The 19,146-nt window shown below is 43.0% G+C and overlaps 1 protein-coding gene across 3 annotated transcripts in view; it reads left to right on the forward strand.

Moving 5' to 3' along the window:
* Positions 1 to 19,146, forward strand: part of top3b (DNA topoisomerase III beta) — an 88,562-nt gene that overhangs the window by 41,922 nt on the left and 27,494 nt on the right. For all 3 annotated transcript variants that reach the window (XM_085909065.1, XM_085909064.1, XM_085909067.1), the window contains 5 exons: positions 3,479 to 3,584; positions 7,300 to 7,446; positions 7,567 to 7,740; positions 10,527 to 10,655; positions 17,275 to 17,424. In XM_085909065.1, the coding sequence (XP_085765191.1) occupies positions 3,479 to 3,584; positions 7,300 to 7,446; positions 7,567 to 7,740; positions 10,527 to 10,655; positions 17,275 to 17,424 (706 nt within the window). The remainder of the gene's footprint in view (positions 1 to 3,478; positions 3,585 to 7,299; positions 7,447 to 7,566; positions 7,741 to 10,526; positions 10,656 to 17,274; positions 17,425 to 19,146) is intronic.

Consider the following 19,146-nt stretch of genomic DNA (forward strand, 5'->3'; position numbering starts at 1 on the left):
GCGGAATCGAACCCTGCATCTCTGAACTGTGAGGTGGATGTGCTAATTAGCGTGGCACTGTGGTGCTGACTCTTTGTGTTGTTAAATATATTTCATTACAAAAAAGAAAAAACTGATGCTTACAATGTTTATATGTAGCTGCAAAATTGAAATGAAAAGAAGCAGAGAGAAAATTGAATACTGTAATTTGTGATCACTTAAACTGGAGATATTTACCTTTCCACATTTACATACTATCGCAATCAGCAATATTTCCATTTTGATTTTACACTTTCACACTGATAATTTTCTTTCAGGACCAACATAATCTATTAATACCGCAAAAGACCTCCGTTTATGTTTGAAGCAGTTCATTTGGATCATTGATTTTAGTGTAAATTGTGAAGAGTGCACTGAAATGCGAACAGTTTTTGACACAGAAATATTGAGGTATGGTACTGGTATGCCATGCAACACGAGTGGCAAAGCCCCAGAGGTGGATGAGATCTTTTTTAGAGCTAATCATTCCACTGAGACAGCACTTGCTAAAGTGACTAATGATCTCCTCATAGCTATGGATTCAAACACTTCATCGGTATTGTTACTACTCGATCTTAGTGCTGCCTTCGACACTGTTGACTTCGATATTTTATTAGAGCGTCTTAAAGGTTGTGTTGGTATTTCGGGGTCAGCACTAGGCTGGTTCATTAGTATCTATCAGACAGGACGCACCGAGTGGTCCATGGCAATGCGTCCTCTGAGCTCTATAAAGTTACGTGTGGTGTCCCACAGGGATCGGTACTAGGACCAATTCTATTTAATATTTATATGACTCCGCTTGGGGACATAATACGTAAATATAATATTAGTTTTCAATGTTACGCGGATGACACCCAATTATATATGCCGTTATCAATGACAGATCCGCGGGACTGTTGTAATCTTGAGACATGCCTTGCGGAGATCAAGCAATGGATGTCTCTCAACTTCCTTCGTCTGAACCCAGATAAAACTGAGATGTTGATAATTGGTCCAGCTCGTTATCAACATTTATTTAAGGAAACCACTATAACTCTAGATAACTGTACTGTCACTCAGAGTGATACTGTAACTAATCTCGGGGTAATATTTGACCAAACGCTCTCCTTTCAAAAGCACATTAAGAATATAACCAGAATAGCATTTTTTCACCTTCGTAATATTGCTAAGATTCGCCCAATCCTCTCGACCGGTGATGCGGAAATTATTATACATGCATTTATCATGTCGCGCCTGGACTACTGTAATGCGTTATTCTCTGATCTTCCCAAGTCCAGCATCAAAAGTCTACAGTTAGTACAAAATGCTGCTGCAAGGCTGCTCTCACGGACAAGAAGATTTGATCACATTACCCCAATATTAGCCAATTTACACTGGCTCCCGGTCCATTTAAGATGTGACTTCAAGGTTCTTCTATTAACCTATAAATCATTGCATGGCTTAGCGCCTTCATATCTCGTCGACTTAGTTGTTCCTTATGTTCCGTCTCGTAACCTTCGTTCGCAAAACGCTAGTCTTTTAGTGACACAGAGGGCCAAGAAAATCTCTGCAGGGGCTAGAGCATTTTCTATTCGGGCTCCCGAGCTCTGGAATGCCCTACCAATGGATATTAGAACTGCTACCTCAGTAAAAACATTTAAGACAAGTTTAAAGACGTATTTCTATGATATGGCCTTTAATTAACCTGTAGTAGCCGATTCGGCTGGAGTTTGTTTTCGCTCCCTTTCCCCGACCCCACTCCCCCCACCCCTCCCCGGCTGGGGAGGTGGTTAGGTGACACCCAAGCTAACGACGGCTATCTATATTCTCGTGGACCAATTCAGCATGAGGGAACTGCAGCGGATTACCCTCCTAGAGGACACTGCCAGGACAATCGAAGGCACCTTCAACAGCTCTTCGCTTTGGCCTGGACATCCGCTTTTTGATTTCCATATTATGTGTTTTATGTGCCCTCTTTGCATCCATTGCTGCCTGGTGATCCTGAAAGGGGGATCCTTCCATCTCTGTTCCCTTCTCAAGGTTTCTCATTTTTCCCCTGGTAGGGGTTTTTGAGTTTTTCCTTGCCCTTTTGGGAGCCCAAGATCAGGGGATGCATTGAGAATAATTGTCAATTGATTGTCTATGTGAAGCCCTTTGAGACTGCTTGTGATTTAGGGCTATACAAATAAACTTGACTTGATCTGCCCAGACTCTATCAAGGTTCTGGATGTTGTGGCACTGTCATGGTTGACACGCCTCGACAAAATCACATGGCCATCGAATCACATGGATTGGCACACCGAGGTAATTGAGGGGCACCTGAGTATTTGTTCCAACTCCTCTGGATCCGTTTAGTCCCGGAATGTTTGATTTGATCCACATTGTAAGGTAGTAAGTTGAATTAGTTTCAAGTGAGGATTGGACTCTGGAAAGTCTGCCCTTTCCCACAGATTCTATTCATAAGCTTTATAGACAGAATTTGTAGGCACACCCAAGGTGTTGAGCAGGTCCGGTTTGGTGGAGTCAGTCTTTGCTTTTTGCAGATGTTGTGGCACTGCGTCAACCGTAATCTCCAACTTTCACTGCAGCAGTTCGTAGCCAAGCAGTCAGAATGAAGATCATTACCTTCAAATCTGAGACCATGCTCCTCAGTCGGAAAAGGGTGGCGTGCCCTGGAGATGTGATCCTGCCCGGAGTGGAAGTTAAAATACACTAGTCTTGTTCGAGTGAGGGAAGGATGAAAGGGAATGTGGACAGGTTGATCATTGCAGCATTGGCTCTGTCTTAGTCTGTTGTTTTAAAGAAGGAGCTGAACCAGAAAGGACAAAATCCCGCCAACACACAGACAAACTTAGTTTTCTCCCCAGTCCGGGCTCTCCCTTAAAGAGGGTGAGAAGATTCTTCATCTGGGAGTAGCTCATTGAAGATCTACTGATCTGCTATGTCTACCGGTTGACCTGGGAGAGCCTTGAGATTCCCCCAGCAGAATTGGGGACGTTTGGGCTTCCCTGTTAAAGCTGCTGCCCCGCAACTCAACCCTGGATAAGATGAAGGAAATGAATAAATGTATACTGGCAACCTGTTATAAGATTTTTATATTACAAATACCTTTTCTCACCTAAAATCACATCTTTTCTGTAAGATGTAGACATACAGTGTAGCTCTGGTATCAAATCTACAGCAGTCTGTCTTCAATCCTGTTCTACGAGAGCCATTGTCTTGGATGTTTTATATTACGTTTCTGTGTGTTGCAACATATCTAATTCAAATGATCAGATAATCAGGAAAGTCTTCAAAAGCTGGAAAACAACCATTTGAATCGGGTCTGTAAAAATATCTAGCACTACAGCAAATAAAAAGGGACTGGTGTCATTGGCCCTCACCGATAATTTTGGAGCGGGATGTTAAATTGTAATGTGTACGTTATTTATCATGACAACTGTAAAATCAAAATGATACGAGGCTGTTTTTTAATTACTAGGTGAAAAATCTTCTATCAAATGGTATAAACCATCCCAAGAAAGGAGTTGATGTTGGCGACCATCCGCCTATAACTCCCATGCGTGCTGCCTCAGAAGAAGAGTTGGGTGAGTCTGAGCTAATAAACATCAGATGAAAATATCTGGGACACCTACACTGAGACAAGGACACCCAGACAAATGTGTTTATCAAAGTCAAAATCTGCTTTATTGTCAATTTCTTCACGTTAAGACACAAAGAGATCGAAATTACGTTTCCCACCGTCCCACGGTGACTAGACACATTACACAACACATACAAGCAAATAGCACAAAGAGTAAAAACGAATAGACAAGAGCGATGAATAAGTAATCAGCAAATAATCCAATAAATATACAATAAATAAATAAATAAATAGACAAATAAGAGGAGCAAAATGGAGCAAGCGTGCATACAGCAGACAGCCACAATATAGCGCAAAAGAACAGGACGTTATGCAGTTGAGGGTGGAGGGGGGAGAGAATTCAGGATCCTGACAGCTTGGAGTATGAAGCTGTTGGTGAGTCTGGTGGTGCAGGAGCGCAGGCATCTGTACCTCTTCCCAGAGGGCAGAAGATCAAACAAAGAGTGAGCGGGGTGACTCACATCACACACAATCGCGGTCGCCATGCGGGAAAGACGGGAGGCGTAAATGTCCTTCAGGGAGGGGAGTGAAGCCCCAATGATCTTACTAGCCGTGTTCACTATGCGCTGCAGGGCCTTCATGTTGTATTCAGTGCAGCAACCACCCACCCACACAGCGATACCACTGGAGAGGACGCTCTCAATGGTGCCACGGTAGAATGTGGTCATGATAGCAGGAGGAGCACCTGCTCGCCTAAGTTTCCGCAGGCGATGCTGAGCTTTCTTCGCCGCCGACGCAGCGTTGGTGGTCCAGGAGAGGTCCTCACTGATATGCACCCCCAGGAATCTGGTGCTGCTCACCCTCTCCACCACAGCACTGTCGATGGTCAGCGGCAGGTGTTGGGTGTGACCCTTCCGGAAGTCAACAACAATCTCCTTGGTCTTGCTGACGTTCAGCTGGAGGTTGTTGTCCCTGCACCACGTGGCCAGAAGGTCGATCCCTGACCTATATTGAGTCTCGTTGCCCCCAGTGATGAGACCCACCACAGTCGTGTCGTCGGCATATTTCAGCACGCGGTTGCTGCTGTAGGTCGCAGTGCAGTCATGCGTCAGCAGGGTGAAGAGCAGCGGACTGAGCACGCAGCCTTGAGGGCCCCCCGTGCTCAGCACGATGCTGCCGGAGACATTGTCGCCAACACGCACTACCTGAAGCCTCTGACAGAGGAAGTCCAGTAGCCAGTTGCAAAGGTAGGTACTGAGGCCCAGCTTGTCGAGTTTGCAGATGAGACGCTGTGAAACAATGGTGTTGAATGCAGAACTGAAGTCCACAAACAGCAATCTCACTTACGAGTCTCTGTTCTCCAGGTGGGTGAGGGCAGAGTGGAGGGCAGAGCAGATGGCATCCTCAGAGGACCGATTGGCTCGGTACGCAAACTGGAAGGGGTCTTTGGTGGGGGGAAGAACAGATCTGATGTGCGCCATGACAAGCCGCTCAAAGCACTTCATGACGATGGGTGTCAGTGCCACAGGGCGGTAGTCATTGAAGCAGGAAGGAGCAGGATTTTTTGGCACAGGTATGATGGTGGCAGCCTTGAAACATGACAGGACGATGGCCTGCTGCAGGGAAATGTTAAAGATGTCCGTGAAGACATCCATCAGCTCCTCAGCGCAGTCCTTCAGCGCTCGACCTGGGATGTTGTCCGGGCCCGCCGCCTTACGGGTGTTGATAGCGGCAAGCGTCCTCCTCACGCTAACGGCAGAGAGGCACAGGGCCTGCTCGTTCGGAAGGGGAGGGGTCTTCAGCGGGCAAGTGCTTTTCTGAGCGTTGAAGCGAGCAAAGAAGCGGTTCAGTGTGTTTAGCAGAGGGACGTCGCCCTCACAGTTCCGTGGCGCGGGCTTGTAGTCCGTGATGGTCTGAATGCCTTGCCACAGGCTCCGAGCATCCCTGCTGTCTTTGAAGTGGGCGGTAATCTTGGAAGAGAATGCCTTTTTCGCTTCCTTGATACCCCGGGACAGGTTCGCCCTAGCCGATCTCACGCCCGCTTCATCCCCAGCCCTGTAGGCTTTGTCTCTGGCCCTCAGCAGCCCGAGGACAGCCCCTGTCAGCCATGGCTTACAGTTAGCCCGAGTGACGATGGATTTTGTGAGGGTCACATCATCAATGCACTTCGCGATGTAAGAGGTCACAGAGTCAGTATACTCCTCAATGTCCGTCTGATTGTTGCAAGTGGCCTGCTTAAACATTTCCCAGTCTGTAGTGCCAAAACAGTCTCGAAGAGCATCAGAGGCCCCCTCAGGCCACACTCTTACCCGCTTGCGAACCAGCCTGGAAGCTCTCACTCTTTGTCTGTACGCAGGCATAAGCATAACAGTGATGTGGTCAGAAAGTCCAATGTGGGGGAGGGGGGTGGCCTTGAAAGCTCCTGTATGTGCAGTGTAGACCAGGTCCAGGAAGCTGTCACCACGTGTTGGAAAATTAACATGCTGGTGAAGCTTTGGAAAGACAGACTTCAGGTCAGCATGATTAAAATCCCCAGCGAAGATGGTGAAACCATCAGGGTGCGCTGTCTGCTGATCACTGACAGCCTGGTACAGTTCACTAACAACCGTGATCCTGTCGCTTCCAACGTTGGAAGGCGGGATGTAGACCACGACAAGCAGAATCGCAGTAAATTCCCTTGGCAGGTAAAAAGGACGGCACTTAGTGATCACAAACTCCGTGCAGTGTCTGCGCACAACTACAGAGTCCCGGCACCATTCGTCCACGGATGGAGACACAGATTCCTCCTCCACGTGATTTTTCCCCTTTTACAATGGCCCGGTCCGCTCGATAGCACGCTAGCTGCTCCAGTTGCACAGCAGAGTCGGGAATGTTGAAATTTAACCAAGTCTCAGTGAACACGAGCACACGGCAGTTACTCACTGTCCGGTTCGTAGATCTCAGCAGTCGAATGTAATCAATATTTTTTGTCCAGCGACCGAACGTTCGCCAGAAGAATGGAAGGCACGGCCGGGCGAGTTGGGTTTGCTGCTAGCCTGGCCCGGACACATCCACGCTTGCCCCTCTTCTGCCTCCTCGCACACCGCTTCCGACGCTTTCTATCCTGGGAAGGAGTAGCAGAGGAGTCCAGCGTTGTTTCAGGCCGGAGTAGTCCTAGTGCTTTTAATGTCTCTATTTCAAAGTTCAGAATGCCGCAAAACTCACTTTCGCCGATGTCGAGCAGAACCTGCCTGCTTTACTTGTAGCACGACGCGGTAAGATCAGATGAACACGTAAAACTGTCAGACAAACACTTATTAAATGAACAAAACACAGATCAGTTGGGACAGAGAGAGGTCGCTGCGTGTGCACGCGCCGCCATATTGATAGAACTAATGCACTTACTCGCTTGATTGATGTGTTCTGTTGATGTATGCGCTCTTTTAAGTTCTTACTAAGTAACAGAATATTATCACTGCCTGTGATTAATGTCAATTAAAATCAGCAAGAAGATAAAGTGAGCAAAAATAAGACACAATAAATACACATGGTTAAACAGAGTAAGCTTTTCTCAGTAAGTGGGGTTTGAGTCTGGATCCGTACTGCGCAGATCAGGTGGTAAGTGTTTCCATCCATCCATCCATATGCGCAGGCCGAAGCAACTAAGGGCTTTGGCCCCCAAGTTCAGCTTTCAACTGTTTCACACTAATAAACAGCTCTGCTTTTTTTTCTCTCCAAAGGAAGTGACGGCTGGCGCCTTTATGAATACATCACAAGGCATTTCATTGCCACAGTCAGTCAGGACTGCAAGTATCTGCAGACAACCATTGTTTTCATCATTGGAACAGAAGCTTTCACATGCACTGGAAAAACCCTGATTTCATCAGGTAAATGATTCAATACAGACAATTGCTTTCACCAATGACAGCTTTACCATTGCCTGAAACACCTGACATTTGAGTTTCTTTTGTTGAAGAATTTAATGCAAAAAGTTGTCTTATTTATAGGTTTTACTGCTTTGATGCCATGGCAGGGTATTCCGCTTGAAGAAGCCCTGCCTGTCTGTGAAAGTGGAGACATTTTCACAGTAGATGAGATCAAGTTGATGGAAAAACAGACTAGTCCACCAGACTACTTGACCGAGGCCGAACTCATCACTCTTATGGAGAAACACGGGATTGGTAATTCTCAGCACTGCCTGCATGCTCCAAATATTTTCATTCATTTGTGTGATGTGGCTCTGAAAAAAAGCAACAACAGCTTTGTTGACTTTTGTTCACGTAGCTAATGACAGAATGCGGTGGCAATAAACCGTATAATATTAACCCTGGAATAGAATTATGGTAATCCTTGATAGACTATATTTTATCCATCCAGTTCCCCCAACCCAACCATAAACCCCACCCAAATCCATCCATCTATCCATCCATCCTCTGTACCGCTTTGTCCCCACGCTTTGTCCCGTCCGTACTGCTTATTATGAAGGTCACGGGCGTGCTGGAGCCTATCCCAGCAGTCTTTGGGCAGTAGGGGGGTACACTCTGAACTAGTTGCCAGCCAACCGCAAGGCACACAAACGAACAACCATCCACACTCGCACTCACACTTACAAGCAATTTGGAGTGCTCAATCGGCCTACCATGCATGTTTTTGGGAAGTGGGAGGAAACCAGAGTGCCCGGGAGAACGTGCAAACTCCACACAGGGAGGGCCGGAGGTGGAAACCACTCCCACTGAACTGTGAGGCGGACGAGTTAACCAGTGTGCCACTGTGCTGCACATTATAACAATCTCTTCCTGATATTTTTTATGCTTTTAAAGACGAATAGGAAGTTGATTCCTCAGTTAGCTTGAGTGATAATACCACAAATACCGTAATTTTTGGACTATTAGTCGCTCCGGAGTATAAGTCGCACCACCCATAAAATGCACAATAACGTGAAAAAAAACATATATAAGTCGCTCCGGAGTATAAGTCGCACTTTTGTGGCAAATGTATTTGTCAAAATCCAACACCAAAAACAGACACGAACCAGCAACAACAGGCTAAACGATACGGTATGCTAACGTGACATACACAAACGAGAGGCTGAGAACGGGCCTAACGTAACATTCAGAGTTATTCAAATGATTATTACATAAATAACACGTTTATCAAACCATCTGTGTCACTCCAAATCATAAAATACATCGATCATCGGTCGTGTAAACAATGCCGCGTACGCGCGCCGTCGGACTCGTGATTTGCATGTCTAATTATTCCACAGACCCATATAACGATATATAAAGTATATTTCAAATAACTATCATATAGCAACAATATTACCAAACCACCTGTCGCTCCAAATCATAAAATACATTGATCATCGATCGTGTAAACAATGCCGCGTACGCGCGCCATCGGACTCGTGATTTGCATGTCTGATTATTCCACAGACCCATATAACGATATACAAAGTATATTTCAAATAACTATCATATAGCAACAATATTACCAAACCATCTGTCACCCCAAATCATAAAATCCATCGATCATTGATCGTGTAAACAATGCCGTGTACGCGCGCCGTCGGACTCGTGATTTGCATGTCTAATTATTCCACAGACCCATAAAACGATATATAAAGTATATTTCAAATAACTATCATATAGCAACAATATTACCAAACCATCTGTCACTCCAAATCATAAAATACATCGATCATCGGTCGTGTAAACAATGCCGCGTACGCGCGCCGTCGGACTCGTGATTTGCATGTCTAATTATTCCACAGACCCATATAACGATATACAAAGTATATTTCAAATAACTATCATATAGCAACAATATTACCAAACCATCTGTCACTCCAAATCATAAAATCCATCGATCATTGATCGTGTAAACAATGCCGCGTACGCGCGCCGTTGGACTCGTGATTTGCATGTCTAATTATTCCACAGACCCATGTAACGATATATAAAGTATATTTCAAATAACTATCATATAGCAACAATATTACCAAACCATCTGTCACTCCAAATCATAAAATACATCGATCATCGATCGTGTAAACAATGCCGCGTACGCGCGCCGTCGGACTCGTGATTTGCATGTCTGGCGTGATGTGTGCTCGCATGCTGTCCATCACAAGCAGAGCTTGCACCCTAAATTGCATTGCTGCCCCTACTGTTTTTTTTGTTTTTGTTTTTGTTTTTATTTCACCACACTAAATTCTCTTCACCAGACCTGTGCTTTTTAAAAACTCAAAAAAACAGCGCTTTCCCCTCCCAGTTGTTGCGTCACGGCCAATGGTGAAATTTAAATCACCCTCCTTCAGTTTAGTTTGAAAATAACGATATTTCTTTTTCAGTTGTTTTTTTTGTTTTGTTTGTTTTGTTTATTTGTTTCATGAACTTGAATATTGTGCTTTAAAGTGTGAATTGCTTTCGTTTTTTCAGTGTATTAAAAATAATATGTGAGGTGATCAACTGTACTAGTAAGTAATGTGTTAATGATCAAGTAAATTTTTTTGAAAAAAAAAAACACAAGTCGCTCCTGAGTATAAGTCGCCCCCCCACCCAAACTATGAAAAAAACCGCGACTTATAGTCAGAAAATTACGGTAGGTCTATTTTGTCAAGTCATAAAGTCTCCCTCTGGTTTGTTATGAACTGAACTCTTTTGGTTTCAGCCAGTCCCCCATCAAGCTTCTCCAGTTATCAGAAAATGTTTTTTTCTCGGATGAGATGGTGTGACGTTTCCTGAACTGCCAGCGTGTGCAATGATTGCCCCAGATTCTAACGTTGGCCTCAATGCAATGTAAAATTCTACTTTAGGTGACCTAACAGTCCCCTGTAGTTAGAAAATACTACACTTTTAATCGTCGTAGCTCAAGTCCATTCATCTCTATGACTTTGTAATAATGTCACTAAATTCCGAGCATTGTAATTGAACAATGTGTAACTCTTTCTTTTTTGCACCTGCAGGTACTGATGCCAGCATCCCTGTCCACATAAACAACATCTGTCAAAGGAACTATGTGACAGTAGAGAATGGACGCAAGTTGAAGCCTACCAACTTGGGCATTGTTCTCGTACATGGGTATTACAAAATAGGTATACGGCTTCAGATAATGTCAAACCTTCTCTTCTTTTTTTTTTTTTTTTTTTAAAACGTTTATATTGACAGAAGATTCAAATAAATTTGTTAGCATACAGCAACATTTTACCCCACAGAGCTGAAATATCACTTTCAATGACATCCAAAGACAACCGTGCCAAAACAATACATAGACCAATCAATTACCCAAACACAACAGCAAAAAAACAAAAAACAAATTGCTAATAATAAAAACATTTACAAAAAACTATTTGCAGTTAGTAAATAAGTAAGCTTGGCGACACACGTTCGAGGAAGTCCTTGATGGAGATCCTTCTTTCCGAAGACCACAAACAAAATTAGATTAAAACCAAATACAAAATTACTTAAGTAGCAAAGGTCAAAATGAGTAGGAAAAAGAAAAATTTGTATACATTTGACTTGACATCATTTCATTCTGTACCATTACTACTTTTAGCATCATAGGTTATTTTATTTTAGAATCCACCATGACTTATATCCCGTATTTTTCGGACTAAAAGTCGGTCCGGAATATAGGTCGCATTTGCCATAAAATGCACAATAACGTGAAAAAAACAAAATCCAACACCAAGAACAGACATGAACGAGCAACAACAGGCTAAATGATAGGTATGCTAACGTGACAACAACAGGCTAAACGATAAGTATGCTAACGTGACATAAACACAAACAAAGAGCTGAGGATGGGCCTGACGTAACATTCAGAATTATTCAAATAACTATTACATAAATAACACATTTATAAAACCATCTGTGTCACTCCAATTTATAAAATCCATCGATCGTCCTTTATGTCAACAATGCCGGCCGAGTGCACGCCGCTGACGGCGGTTGCACTTCAAAATATTCCACAGGCCCATATAACGATATATTTGATATAATTATATATCAAATAACTACCATATAAGCAATAATATTATCAAACCATCTGTGTCACTCCAAATCATTAAATTCATCGATCGTCCTTTATGTCAACAATGCCGGCCGGGTGCGCGCCGCTGACGGCGCTTGCACTTCAAAATATTCCACAGGCCCATATAACGATATACCGTATTTTTCGGACTAAAAGTCGCTCCGGAATACAGGTCGCATTCGCCATAAAATGCATAATAACGTGAAAAAAAGCACAAGTCGTTCCGGAGTATAGGTCGCATTTTGGGGGAAATTTATTCGTCAAAATCTAACACCAAGAACAGACATGAACAAGCAACAACAGGCTAAACGATAGGTATGCTAACGTGACATAAACACAAACGAAGAGCTGAGACATAGCATAGAGTTATTCTAATAACTATTATATAAATAACACGTTTATAAAACCATCTGTGTCACTCCAATTCATTAAATCCATCGATCGTCCTTTATGTAAACAATGCCGCATATACGCCACGCCGCTGACGTCGAACTCGTAAATTGCATTTTTAATTATTCCACAGACCCATATAACGATATATAAAGTATATTTCAAATAATTATCATATTACAACAATATTATCAAACTATCTGTCACTCCAAATCATTAAATCATTGAGCGTGCGCCCTGATGTCAGCCTCGTCGTTATTCCACAGATCTAGTATATAACTATATTGTAGCGTTAACAAAGTACACGCAAAGACGTGTGTTTGGTAAACGTCTCTTTATTACACAAAACAAGTTCAACAAGGCAACAACTACTGGACTGTAACGATAAAAACATCTACAAGTTGCTACATGAAATAAAATATATCAAATAACTATAACATAAATAGTTCACCATCACACGGCCCCAAGCACCGGCGTTGACTTCCAGGCGTGCGGCGGCATGGACTTCCATCCCCGGAGGTGGCATTTGCAGCTACGGAGGTGGAAGAGAGCTCCATGGAATAGGACTGGGTGTGCGTAAAAGCCATGTCCGAGCCCCATCCACTGTCCCTGGACAGCCACCTGGCCAAGCGCCGGCCCCCGACTTCCATCCACGGAGGTGAAAGAGAGCTCCGTAGATTAGGACCGGGCGTGCGTAAAAGCCATGTCCGAGCCCCATCCACCGTCCCCGGACAGCCACCCGGCCGAGCGCCGGCCCCCGACTTCCATCCACGGAGGTGAAAGAGAGCTCCCGTAGAGTAAGACCGGGCGTGCGTAAAAGCCATAATAGTTTTTCAAACCTTCTGTGTCACTCCAAATCATTAAATCCTTCAAACTCTTCGTCCTCCGTGTCACTTACAAACAAAGCCGCTAATGATGCCGGTAGTACGCCCTTCGATTAATAGAGAACACGTTTTGCCCGATTACCAAGGGGCACTGAAATGGGCGATAGGTATATTTTCCTTATGTAGTATGCAATACCTGCATCTCACTGGTGTTCTTAACACTAGAACAGCGGCTGTTTTGATCTACCTCTAACAGCGGAGTGAGTCAATTGACGCTCCATCGATGCGACACGTTACCGTCGCACATCACATGTTGCGCACGTCATGTTATCGCGATCGTCTTGTTTGAGCGCACGCCCCGATAACGTAATTGTATGAGGATATTGTAGTGGAGTGACGAGTGTAATTGTATCATGGTTTATGGAGAAAGACAATTTAAAAGGGACATTCGACGTGGTGTCAAATCAGTCATATTTAAACTTGGCAATGACGTCGGCATGCGGTCACAGGGGAAAACGTACCGTAATTTTCTGACAATAAGTCGCGTTTTTTTTCATAGGTTGCGTGGGGGGCGACTTATACTCAGGAACGACTGTTTTTTCCTCAAAAAAATGTACTTGATCATTAACACATTAAGTCAAGTCAAGTCAAGTTTATTTGTATAGCCCTAAATCACAAGCAGTCTCAAAGGGCTTCACATAGACAATCAATTGACAATAATTCTCAAAGCATCCCCTGATCTTAGGCTCCCAAAAGGGCAAGGAAAAACTCAAAAAACCCCTACAAGGGGAAAAATGAGAAACCTTGAGAAGGGACCACAGATGGAAGGATCCCCCTTTCAGGATCACCAGGCTGCAATGGATGCAAAGAGGGCACATAAAATACATCATATGGAAACCAAAAAGTGGATGCCCAGGCCAAAGCCAAGAGCTGTCGGAGGTGCCTTCGATTGTCCTGGCAGTGTCCTCCAGGAGGGTATTCCACTGCAGTTCCCTCATGGTGAATTGGTCCACGAGAATCTAGATAGCCATCGTCAGCATGGGTGTCACCTAACCACCTCCCCAGCCGGGGAGGGGTGGGGGAGTGGGGTCGGGGAGAGGTTAAAGGCCACATCATAGAAATACGTCTTTAAACGTGTCTTAAATGTTTCTACTGAGGTAGCAGTTCTAATATCCATTGGCAGGGCATTCCAGAGCTCTTACTTACTAGTACAGTTGATCACCTCACATATTATTTTTAATACACTGAAAAAACGAATAAAGCAATTCACACTTTAAAGCACAATATTCAAGTTCATGAAACAAATAAACAAAACAAAAAAAAACAACTGAAAAAGAAATATAGTTATTTTCAAACTAAACTGAAGGAGGGTGATTTAAATTTCACCGTTGGCCGTGACGCAACAACTGGGAGGGGAAAGCGCTGTTTTTTGAGTTTTTAAAAAGCACAGGTCTGGTGAAGAGAATTTAGTGTGGTGATGTAAAAAAAAAAAAGAATTTAAACAGTAGGGGCAGCAATGCAATTTAGGATGCAAGCTCTGCTTGTGATGGACAGCATGCGAGCACACATCACGCCAGACATGCAAATCACGAGTCCGACGGCGCGCGTACGCGGCATTGTTTACACGATCGATGTATTTTATGATTTGGAGTGACAGATGGTTTGGTAATATTGTAGCTATATTATAGTTATTTGAAATATACTTTATATATCGTTATATGGGTCTGTGGAATAATTCGACATGCAAATCACGAGTCCGACGGCGCGCGTACGCAGCATTGTTTACACGATCAATGATCGATGGATTTTATGATTTGGGGTGACAGATGGTTTGGTAATATTGTTGCTATATGATAGTTATTTGAAATATACTTTGTATATCGTTATATGGGTCTGTGGAATAATTACACATGCAAATCACGAGTCCGACGGCGCGCGTACGCGGCATTGTTTACACGATCGATGATCTGTGTTGTTTATGTAATAATCATTTGAATAACTCTGAATGTTACGTTAGGCCCGTTCTCAGCCTCTCGTTTGTGTATGTCACGTTAGCATACCGTATCGTTTAGCCTGTTGTTGCTGGTTCGTGTCTGTTTTTGGTGTTGGATTTTGACAAATACATTTGCCCCAAAAGTGCGACTTATACTCCGGAGCGACTTATATATGTTTTTTTTCACGTTATTGTGCATTTTATGGGTGGTGCGACTTATACTCCGGAGCGAGTAATAGTCCAAAAATTACGGTACATAAATAACACGTTTATCAAACCATCTGTGTCACTCCAAATCAGAAAATACATCGATCATCGATCGTGTAAACAATGCCGCGTACGCGCGCCGTCTGACTCGTGATTTGCATGTCTAATTATTCCACAGACCCATATAACGATATATAAAGTATATTTCAAATAACTATCATATAGCAACAATATTACCAAACCATCTGTCACTCCAAATCATAAAATACATCGATCATCGATCGTGTAAACCAGGGGTGTCAAACTCAAATTCACAGTGGGCCAAAATTTTAAATTGAACAAAGCCAAGGTTGAACAAATGAACCTTTTAATATGGAGTCAAACAAGTTTTGATTTTACAATGAATATTGAACAAGCAAGGCTTATATAACTCAAAAGTGCAGGCGTGCAAAATCAAGTTGATAATAACACTAATAATACTAATAATAACAATAATAGTCATAATAATAATAATAATAAAACATATCAATGGCATATTAAATAAAATTTAAATAAAAATTGAATGCCTCCTTTCTGTTTGCAGCCTTCTGAGGTAAATGTCAAAATTAGCTTCTTACACAGGCTAATACATTTGAAAATAAAATAACATAACAACTATGAATAAATCAACCATTCAGGCCTTGGAGTAGCAAGAAAAAGTGCATAGAAAATTCCAGAAAATACTTAAACTGGCGGTGATTGAGACCTTTGTGTTACTGTGGACATAACATCCTCCATCTTCAGCGCTTTACCACACAGGGATTCTTGATGTAAGATGCACTGAACAACAGATAATTCACCTGCACAGTTCTCTTCGCGCATCTTTTCACAGATCCTGCCCACCAGTCCATTCCTTTTACCACTCATGGTTGGCGCACCATCAGTGGTTAATCCCACAAGTTTATTCCACGGAAGGTTTATTTCAGTTACACATTTTCAAACCTCCTCAAAGATTTCTTTCCCTGTGGTTGTGCCATGCATTGGTTTAAATCCCAAAAGCTCCTCCGTAACACACAGATTTGTGTCCACGCCGCGGACGAAGACAGTCAGCTGCGCAATATCAGACACGTCAGTGCTCTCATCCACAGCAAGGGATTTGCATGTCTAATTATTCCACAGACCCATATAACGATATACAAAGTATATTTCAAATAACTATCATATAGCAACAATATTACCAAACCATCTGTCACTCCAAATCATAAAATACATCGATCATCGATCGTGTAAACAATGCCGCGTACGCGCGCCGTCGGACTTGTGATTTGCATGTCTAATTATTCCACAGACCCATATAACGATATACAAAGTATATTTCAAATAACTATCATATAGCAACAATATTACCAAACCATCTGTCACCCCAAATCATAAAATCCATCGATCATTGATCGTGTACACAATGCCGCGTACGCGCGCCGTCGGACTCGTGATTTGCATGTCTAATTATTCCACAGACCCATATAACGATATATAAAGTATATTTCAAATAACTATAATATAGCTACAATATTACCAAACCATCTGTCACTCCAAATCATAAAATACATCGATCATCGATCGTGTAAACAATGCCGTCGGACTCGTGATTTGCATGTCTGGCGTGATGTGTGCTCGCATGCTGTCCATCACAAGCAGAGCTTGCATCCTAAATTGCATTGCTGCCCCTACTGTTTAAATTCTTTTTTTTTTTTTACATCACCACACTAAATTCTCTTCACCAGACCTGTGCTTTTTAAAAACTAAAAAAAACAGTGCTTTCCCCTTCCAGTTGTTGCGTCACGGCCAATGGTGAAATTTAAATCACCCTCCTTCAGTTTAGTTTGAAAATAACTAATTTCTTTTTCAGTTTTTTTTTGTTTTGTTTATTTGTTTCATGAACTTGAATATTGTGCCTTAAAGTGTGATTTGCTTTATTAGTTTTTTCAGTGTATTAAAAATAATATGTGAGGTGATCAACTGTACTAGTAAGTATATGTGTTAATGATCAAGTAAATTCTTTTGAAAAAAAAACATAAGTCGCTCCTGAGTATAAATCGCCCCCCCACCCAAACTGTGAAAAGAAACCGCGACTTATAGTCCGAAAATTACGGTACATACTATCAAAGTTTACACAGACTAATATTGATCATGCTAGACTTGAAATATTGCATTAGTCAGATCGATTTTTATTAAATACGGCAGTTTGAAACCGTGAAGGTCCTCATGCATGTACATTTCTTTCATAGATGCTGAGCTGGTACTACCAACCATTCGCAGTGCTGTTGAAAAGCAACTGAATCTAATTGCACTTGGTAAGGCCCACTTCCAGCAAGTACTCCAGCATGCATTGGATATCTTCAAGAGAAAGTTTCACTATTTTGTGGATTCCATCTGTGGTAAGTACCACAAATTAAACAACCCTCATAGGACATAAATTTGCTCGAGGGCTTTTTTTTCTGATGAAGTTGATGGCAATTTCAAATGGGGAGAGCCAGCATTATACTGTCAGTCATATTTGTAGAATCCAAGTTCAGTCAAAAGATAAATGCCCCTGCGGTTGTTCAATTAGGATTTTAACCATTAGACATACAGTCACAAAACATTTTTAGGAGACAACTTTGCCCTTGCACTCCCCTTAAATCACAGTCAACAATTGTTGACTGCAAAGAATTTTCATTGAAATTGATGGCCTCTATATACTGGTGGACTAATTCCACCAAAATATACAACAGTGTAAATTAATTATCCCTCCATGTACTGTATCAAAATTAGTAAATCCATTGGAGTTACGCATAAAATGCCACAAAAAAATCACAAACGACTAAATTTTAGATTACATTGGATTCAAATTTATTGTCAATGTACAGCACAAGTACAGTACAGCGAAAAGAACTTTGACATCCAACCAGAAGTGCAAAAAGCAGTAAAGTGCAGAGTAAAAAGAATACTGAGCAGGTAAATATGAGGTGAGTTATACTATGCGGGGTAAAATACAAGAGGGACGAGTGCAGATGTGACTGGCTAAGTATTTACAATAAGGTGCAGTAGAACAAATATTTGCAGGCGGTACTAGAATGCTAATTATAAATAGGGTTATAAAATATATATAGTGACAGTATAACCAGATATGAACAGATATGTACAAGCGGAGTAAGATTGATGAATAAATATATAGATTATATAGAATTATATGCAAATATGGACAGTATATGCAGGTAATACAGGTGTATTGTGGGGTTATTGTGCTGCAGGGTTCAGAATGATAAGAGTTCAGGGGGATGGCAGGAGTGTTGTGCTGCGGAGTTCAGGGCAATGACGGCAGAGGGGAAAAAGCTTTTCCTCAGTCTACTCGTCTTGACCCGAAGAGTCCGGTATCGCTTCCTAGAAGGAAGAGGAGTAAACAGTCTGTGGTTGGAATGACCGGAGTCTTTGATGATGCTGTGTGCCTTCTTCAGGCACCGTTTTTGGTAGATCGACTCGATAGTAGGAAGTGATGTGCCGATGATGCGTTGGGCCATCTTCACCACCCTCTGCAGTGACTTCTGGATCGCGGCTGTGCAGTTGCCGTACCAGACCGTGATACCGTTAGTGAGGATACTCTCGATGGTACACGGGTAGAAGTTCACCAGGATTCGAGGAGCTAGATGGGCTTTCCTCAGTGTCCTCAAGAAGAAGAGACGCTTGTGGGCCTTACTGACCGGTGACGAGGTGTTGAGGAACCAGGAGAGGTTATCGGAGATCTGGACACCCAGGAATTTGGAGCTGGCAACCCGCTCGACCTCCTCCTCGTTGATATGGATGGGGGCGTGCGTATCAGCCTCAGTCTTCCTGAAGTCAACGATGAGCTCCTTGGTTTTCTTGGTGTTGAGGGCCAGGTTGTTGTTGGCACACCACGTCGTCAGGTGCTGTACCTCTTCCTTGTAGGCGGTTTCATCGTTGTTTTTGATGAGGCCCACCACCGTTGTGTCGCCTGCAAACTTGAGGCTGGTGTTCGAGCCATGCAGTAGAGGTGGGCTCCGCACGCAACCCTGTGGGACGCCGGTGCTCAGGGTTAGGGTGGAGGGGGTGAGGCCGTCTAACCTAACGGACTGGGGTCTGTTGGTTAGGAAGTCAAGTAT

Source organism: Syngnathus leptorhynchus, chromosome 4, assembly GCF_054491065.1.
Source record: "Syngnathus leptorhynchus isolate UIUO chromosome 4, UIUO_Slep, whole genome shotgun sequence".
NCBI lineage: Eukaryota > Metazoa > Chordata > Actinopteri > Syngnathiformes > Syngnathidae > Syngnathus > Syngnathus leptorhynchus.